We start from the raw sequence: 7500 nt of genomic DNA on the forward strand, positions 1-7500 counted from the left end.
AGTCTTCTCTCTCTCTCTGCTCTTACTCGCCTTCCTTACCACTTCCCTCCCTCCCTCCCTTCCTCTTCTCATCCACATTTCGCTCCTCCCTTCCTCTCTTTCTCCTCTCTCCTATCAACCTACCCCCGCCCTCCCTCCCTCCTTCCTCTCTCTCCCCCTGTTCTCGACCCCCTCCCTCCTTTCCTCCTCTCTCCCTCTGTTCTCGACCCCCTCCCCCCTCCCCCTCCTCTCCCCCACTGTTCTCGACCCCCCCTCCCTCCCTCCTCCTCCTCTCCCCACTGTTCTCCCCTTCCTCCCTCCCTCCCATCCTCCCTTCCCCCACTCCCACTGTCCTCGACCCCCTCCCGGCCCTATTCATCTAGCAATACCCCCTTCATAGCTAAGTTTCTATGCCCATTTCCCCCCGTCCGCCTCTCTATGCTACCCTGCCGCTTAGGTTCTCTGAATGCCCTTGCCTCTTGTTCAAAATGCCTTTCCTTCTCCCCTTCCCCCTTCTTTCTTCTTTTTCCGATCCTCTCCTTCTCTCTTTCTCTCCTTCCCCTTCTCTTTTTCTTTGCCCGTTTCCTCTCCTCTCTTTCTCTCCTTCCCCTTCTTCCCTCTTTTACCGTTCCCTCTCCCTCGCCCATCCGTCTCCTTTTTTCCCTTCCTCCTCTTCGTCCCTACTTCTCTCTCTACCTTTAGCGTTACCTCTCTTTTCTCTCCCCTTCTCTCCTTCCTTCTCCTCCCCTTCCCTCACCTTCGCACCTACCTCTTTATTTTTCTCTCGTGTTCCTATTCCTTCCTTTCTTTACTGTTGTGTAGTTCTTATTTTCAACTAAACGTAGATTCGTTTAGATGTTGAGATAATAGTAGATTGCGTATTGTAATTTGTATCTTGTTATTTCGCATTGTTCTGTCAGAATTTAAAATTAGGACTATTGTTTGCATGATCGTTCTTCTTTCTTTCTTTCTTTCTTTCTTTCCTCCTCTCTCTCTCTCTCTCTCTCTCTCTCTCTCTCTCTCTCTCTCTCTCTCTCTCTCTCTCTCTCTCTCTCTCTCTCTTCTCTTCTCTCTCTCTCTCTCTCTCTCTCTCTCTCTCTCTCTCTCTCACCTGATCCACCCCCCTCTTCCTCCCCTTCCCTCTCCTTTCCCCTCCGGTCCATGGTCAGGTTCCCCCCCTTCCTCCCTTCCTCCCTTCTTTACCCAAGAGCTCTGACGTTCCATTCCCCCCCTAACCCCCCCCCTTTCCCCGATCCGCCGTATACTACCTTACAGTGCCCCCCCCCCCCCCGCCCCTTCCCTTAACCACCTGCAGCCTTAGCCTTGCCCTCCCCCTCCCCGCCTCTCCTCCTTCATCCTCTTCCTTTTTCTCCTCCTCCTCCTCCTCCTCACGCCACCTGCCTCGTTGCTACCCTTTCTCCTTCTTCCTCTTCCTTCCTTTTCCCGTTTCTCTTTCGGTTTTTCCTCTACCTTTGCTTCGCATTCTCGTCCTCGTCCTCCTGCTCCTCCTTCTTCTCTTACTCTTTTTCTCGGTTCTTCTACTCCTTCTCTTCCTCATCTGCAATCTCCCTCTCTTCCCTCCCCCTCCCACGACTATCTCATCTCCTCCTCCCTCACCACCACCAACACCCCTCCTTCCTTTCCCTCACCACTACCCTTTCATATCTACCACTTCCTCCTCCTCCCCCCCACCTTCCTCTTCCTCCCCTTCCCCCACCACCTCTACCTCTTCCTCCCCTTCCCCCAACACCTCTTCCTCTTCCACCCCTTCCCCCACCCCCTCTTCCTCCCCTTCCCCCACCCCCTCTTCCTCCCCTTCCCCACCACCTCCTCCTCTTCCTCCCCTTCCCCCATCACCTCTTCCGTTTCCTCCCCTTCTCCCACCACCTCTTCCTCTTCCTCCCCTTCCCCCACCCCCTCTTCCTCTTCCCCCCCCTTCCTCCCTTTGCCCGACGCACGCACTCACACACACACACGCGCACGTACGCACGCACGCACACACACCCCGAGCACCTGCACAGAAAATTACCTCCACTTTGAGCCGGCTTCTACATGCTAGCGGGCAGCTCCATTTGGCCCCATGATTTATCCCTTCTGTCGTAATTCATCGGGAGGAGAAAGAAATTTTGGAGAGAGAGAGGGAATGGGGGAGAGGGAGGGAGAGGGAGGGAGAGGGAGGGAGAGGGAGGAAGGGAGAGGGAGAAAGATAGGGAAGGGGAAGAAGTAAAATAAAATGGGAGAGTTGAGAATAAAGGGGACGGTGGGAAGGATGGAGGGAGGGAGGGAGGAGAGTAAGAGGGAGAGAGAGAGAGAGAAGGAAAAAAATATTTCTTACTCTCCTTCTCTCTCTCTCTCTCAGTTTGTCTGTCTGCATTTGCCTCTGTCCTTCTCTCTTTATCTCTTTACATATTTATCTCTATTTCTCATCTCTCTCTTCGGTATCTCACTCTTCCTCATTATCCTTTCTATTCGATTTTCCCTCTTCCCTTGTTCTCCTCCATACATCCGCTTCTCTGTCCTCCCCCCCCTATCCCTGCCACAACACCCTCCCCCCCTCTTGTCCTTTGTCTTTTCACTTCCTTTATCCTCTTTTGCTGCGTATCCTGGAGCATTTTTTTTTTTCTTTCTCCCTCTCCCTTTCCTCTCTCTTTCTCCCTTTCAGTTTGCGTCTATCTATCTCCAGATCGCTCTTCTCTCATCTTCTCGCTTTTCTCTTTCTCCCTCTCCCTTTTTCTCTCTCCTTCTCACTCTCCATGTTCGCCCTCTCCCCGCCTCTCTTTCTCTTTCTCCCCCTCTCTTTACTCTCTTTTTTCTCCCTTTCGCTATTTTCTCTCTCCCTCTCTTATCCTCTTTTTCTCCCTCTCCCCATTCTCGCTATCGGATTTGCTTATTCTCTCCTTGTCTCTCTTTCGTCCTCTTGCCCTTCTCTTTCTCCTATTCTATCTCTCGCTTTTCATTTTTTCCCCCCTCTCCCTTTTCCTTATTTCTCTCGCCCTTTTCTCTCTCGGCTTATCTTATTTTCCCCCTCTTCCTCTTCTTTATTTCTCTCGCCCTTCTCTCTCACGGCTTATCTTATTTTCCCCCTCTCCCTTTTCTTTATTTTTCTCGCCCTTCTCTCTCACGGCTTATCTTATTTTCCCCCTCTCCCTTTTCTTTATTTCTCTCGCCCTTCTCTCTTTCTCTATCTCCTTTATTCGCTCTTTCCCCTCTACCTTCTCTCTTTTTATCCCTCTCGTTTTCTTTACCTCCGGTCGTGACACATTTCCCATGTGGGTGTTTTCTTTTCTTTACCTTTTTTCCTTCTTTTATCCATGGTTTTTCTTTATCCTCCCCCCCTCCCTATCCCCCTCTTCTCACCCCCTCGTTCTCCGATTTTTCACCTTTCGCCTTTTTCTCGTTATTATATTACCTTTGTACCTTTTTTATCGTTATTTTATATCGCCTTCTACAAATATATTTTTTGTACCTATTTTTTCAACTTTCTCTATTTATTATTTTCATCACCGATCTTCTTTGTCTCATTATTGTCTCACTTTCCGATTGCATCATTATTCTCATGTCTTATTTATTTTACTCAGATTTTCATCTCGTTCTTCCTGCTATCCTCAATTCTCTAACATCCCATCATATCATTAATTTCCCTTCCTCCCTTCACGTTATCATAATTTCCCCTTCTTCCTCATTTATCATCGTCCCCTTTTATACCTTCCATTCCTTTCTCTACAGGGAGGGGAAGGGGAACTGATATGTACATACAGATACATACATACATACACACACACATACACATTATATATATATATATATATATATATATATATATATATATATATATATATACCTATAATCATACAATAAGGGTGCAGGACCTCCTACCTGTACCCCCCCCCCCAACGTACCCCAGCCTACCAATAACCCACTGTTGTTTGGGCTCGGTCACTGTCCTCCCCTTCCAGCTGTCCTTTCTTCCCCCTCCTCCCTCCCTCCCTCCCTTCCTCCCCTCATACCCTCCTACTCTTCCTCCCTTCCTCCCTTTCTGCCCCTCGTCCCTCCTTCCCTTCCTCCCCTCCTACCCCTGGCCCCTCCCACCCTTTCCTCCTCCCCTCCTACCCCCCCTCCCCTCTTCTCATTCCCCCCCTGCTGTTCCCTCCCTCCTCCTCCTCCCCCCACTTCTATTCTCTCCGACACCTGTCCTCTGTTGTCTAGGTAACCCCAGATTCCCCCCCCCCCTTCTTTTTTACCCTAACACCTGCAACACCTGTTTTTCTACCCCCTCCCCCCCATCTTCCCCTCTATACTCACATATATATCATTCTTCCCTGTCTAACCTCCTATTTTCTTTTCTTTTCTCTTTTCTCTCTTTTTTTATTTCTTATTTTTCATTTTTTTTTTTTTTTTTTGTCGCTTTATGTTGTTCCTTTCCGCTATCGTTATCGGCGCATTGCTCTATCTCCTCTTTCTCAAACTCTTGTTCTCGTAACCGCCTCTTCCTACGTCCTTTCTCGCATTTTCCGATTCCCCGGCTATTCCCTCGTTCCAATCCCCTCTTGTCATATTCCCTTTTTCGCTCCGACCCCTTCCCTTATCTCTCTCCCTCTCCCTCTCCCTTTACTCTCTCTCTTTTCTCTCTTTCCCTTCGCACCCTTCGCCGTACTCACTGCTCAAGCGTAGTTGCCAGTTAGTGAAATAAAAGCATCGGGATAAAGGCAATTATTCCTATAATATCAACTTCATAGTATAGGCCCTATCAACACTATGCTTTCTTTTGCTGTGAATTCCATCTAGCTCTTCACTTGATATTTTTTGTTCGCCAGCAACCTGTTATTATGATAATTTTTGTAACAATGTTTCGCCCTTTTCCTTTGCAACGACTTCCTCTCTCTCTCTCTCTCTCTCTCTCTCTCTCTCTCTCTCTCTCTCTCTCTCTCTCTCTCTCTCTCTCTCTCTCTCTCTCTCTCTCTCTCTCTCCTGATTGATCCATTCCTTCAATAACCTTTACCTATTCTTCACAATGAATCAATCTCTCTCTCTCCCTCCCTCCCTCCCTCCCTCCCTCCCTCCTCTCTCTCTCTCTCTCTCTCTCTCTCTCTCTCTATCTATCTATCTCTCTTCATTTCTACGTCTCCCAACCTTCCATCTGTTTTCGGGAAATCGTTAGCGAGATGAAAGTGTGAGAAATAAAACGAAACTTGTCTGCTAACCTAGGCGTACATGCGCATGCGCGGAACATAAATACGCATAAGACCTATATTTTTAAAATATTTTCATAAGGCCGTATAGTAAGTAATGCCATAGAAGTATATCGCAAAGTTTCTTAAAACATGCATACAAACTTTTTTTGTTTTTTCTTGCTTGTATGCGTGAGTGCATGTACATTCTTACCTACAAGTATGACAGCAACCGTGTAAGTGTGAAAGTATGTGTACGTGTGAGTGTGTTGCGGTAACTCGCCACAAATCTACACTCTCATGTCCACTTTCAGAGCAATCAGACATGATCATAGTACCACGCCTAACTTAAAACTTTTTTTCTGGCTACAAGAAAATAGTTCAGAACGAAATCATCAACTTTCACGTATACCATTACATACTATACATGTATACTACATATACAATACGCACATTCACAAAATTAACGGTATGCAGTAACGCCGATATATACATATACATACAGACAACATACAGAAATACAGACATAAACACACGCACATACAACATACACGAAATACACACACACATTACCACAAACAAACAACATACACAAGCCACACATACAGACAAATAAACATCCCACAACAGACACAAAATGCACACATACCATACACACACAAACTCAAACGAACACAAAACACACACAAACAAACAAACAGACTTAACACAGTGACACAACGAACAGCCCTTTTCCATGACGCTTTAAAGTTACATGTTCAAGAGAACCTTCCAAAGTTGGTTGACTTTCGAAACAACCATTACAATTTACTACCTATCGACCACTCGCAAAAGTTGTATCCATTGATCGCTTAAAAAAAAAAAAAAGTATATATATACACATTAATGATAATATAAAAATCATTGAATATCTGATAATTCATGGAGACCTATTGCATTACATTTGATATTTGTCATTCCTCTACTGTAGAAACACGTGGCTAGACACTGCGGTACTGTACAAAAGCACTACAAGAGTGAAATGCAGTGAAAGCATTTTCTCAAACCATTTTCTCATTTGTTAATAAATATGGATTTTTTTTGTATCTGTTTTTTCGTACATAAACTCAGCCACCATCCTATGCACCACACATAGATACTCTTAAACATCTGAACAATTATGCAGAACTATAATGAAAATAACCATAAAAGTTTCAATCACACGCAAAAACACATGCAAGGGAAACTTCACCCCAAACAAGTTAAGAAATACATGTAAATGACATATAAGAAAATAAAATAAATAAAACATGCATGTACTTACCTCTCTTCTAATGATGTCTTCTGCGTCTGTTCCATTATCATCCGAAAGGTAATTTGGACTATCCATTTTTCCTTACAAATTACTATCACAGGTAAGACTGTTTAACAAAGATTCAAATTCACTTCATTAAGTTTAGTTTCCCCCTATATTGTTTTTTGGGGTTAAGAGGTTATATATATTTATATATATATATATTGTAATGGGTTGAACTTGCCTATGGAAATCGAAAATGTTCTTTATCATTTCTTGAAATGAATAAATACCTTATAAGTTGACATTCATGAGTTTAACACAGTGAAACGGTACAGTTAAATGATAGAAGTTTTCTATTGAAACTTATTCTTTAATCAAATAATCGTCGACGGCACAAAGCACAGTGATAACAAATGTCAAAAAAGTTTTTAGGAACATTATTTAGTCATGCAATATAAGGGAACATTGACAAACGTACGGAACACAGACTACAACACCATCTAAACGTTTCATTACAGTGATTCATCTACTGGTGCGAAAGAAAATACACACAAACGTGACTAAAGTATTCAATCTATCACAATACACAATTTCCCCTCCCTTTAAGAAACAAGAAAAAAGTCTATATACACACACAAAACTTTAACTTATCATATCTAAATAAAAATACACTTCCATTTACCTAAAAGAGTTTACGGTGTTGTAGTTAAAACGTTATTGGTCTCTGTCTCTCCCTCTCTTTCTCTTTCCTTCTTTTATCCGCCTCTCTTTCTATTTACAAGCATATATTGCTGTTTTTCTCTCTAGTTCTCTTTATAAAAGCGAATACCGGCGCGTTCACACACCCTACACCGCGTACAGTTCCCGGTATACTGGGTGCCCGGAATTCCCTCCCGCCAGGAATTTAAAAATGCTCCCACGCTCCGGTGTCCAATGGCGAATTTTGTTCCTTTTCTGAGTGAGAATTATCCATTTTTTCGGCTCTCTACGTGTTATTATTATTATCCATTGTTGCTTTATCTTTTCCGTTATTTTGTTTTGAGTCTGTTACTTTATTCTAGCTTAATTTTTTTGTGT

General features: G+C 44.2%; 1 protein-coding gene across 5 annotated transcripts in view; it reads right to left on the minus strand.

Annotated features, from left to right (window-relative positions):
* LOC125037405 (RING finger protein 44-like) overlaps positions 1-6701 on the minus strand; it is a 103713-nt gene extending 97012 nt beyond the window's left edge. The window contains exon 1 of one of the 5 annotated variants that reach the window (XR_007115971.1): positions 6451-6701. Coding sequence is in view for 4 of the 5 variants with exons in the window: in XM_047630546.1 (XP_047486502.1) it covers positions 6451-6516 (66 nt within the window). In the remaining variant the exon portion in view is untranslated. The remainder of the gene's footprint in view (positions 1-6450) is intronic. The other 4 variants (XM_047630546.1, XM_047630545.1, XM_047630547.1 and 1 more) reach the window with 4 other exon arrangements.
* Between the last annotated feature and the right edge of the window lie 799 nt (positions 6702-7500).

The sequence above is a fragment of the Penaeus chinensis genome, chromosome 23 (assembly GCF_019202785.1).
Source record: "Penaeus chinensis breed Huanghai No. 1 chromosome 23, ASM1920278v2, whole genome shotgun sequence".
In the NCBI taxonomy this organism is placed as follows: Eukaryota; Metazoa; Arthropoda; class Malacostraca; order Decapoda; family Penaeidae; genus Penaeus; species Penaeus chinensis.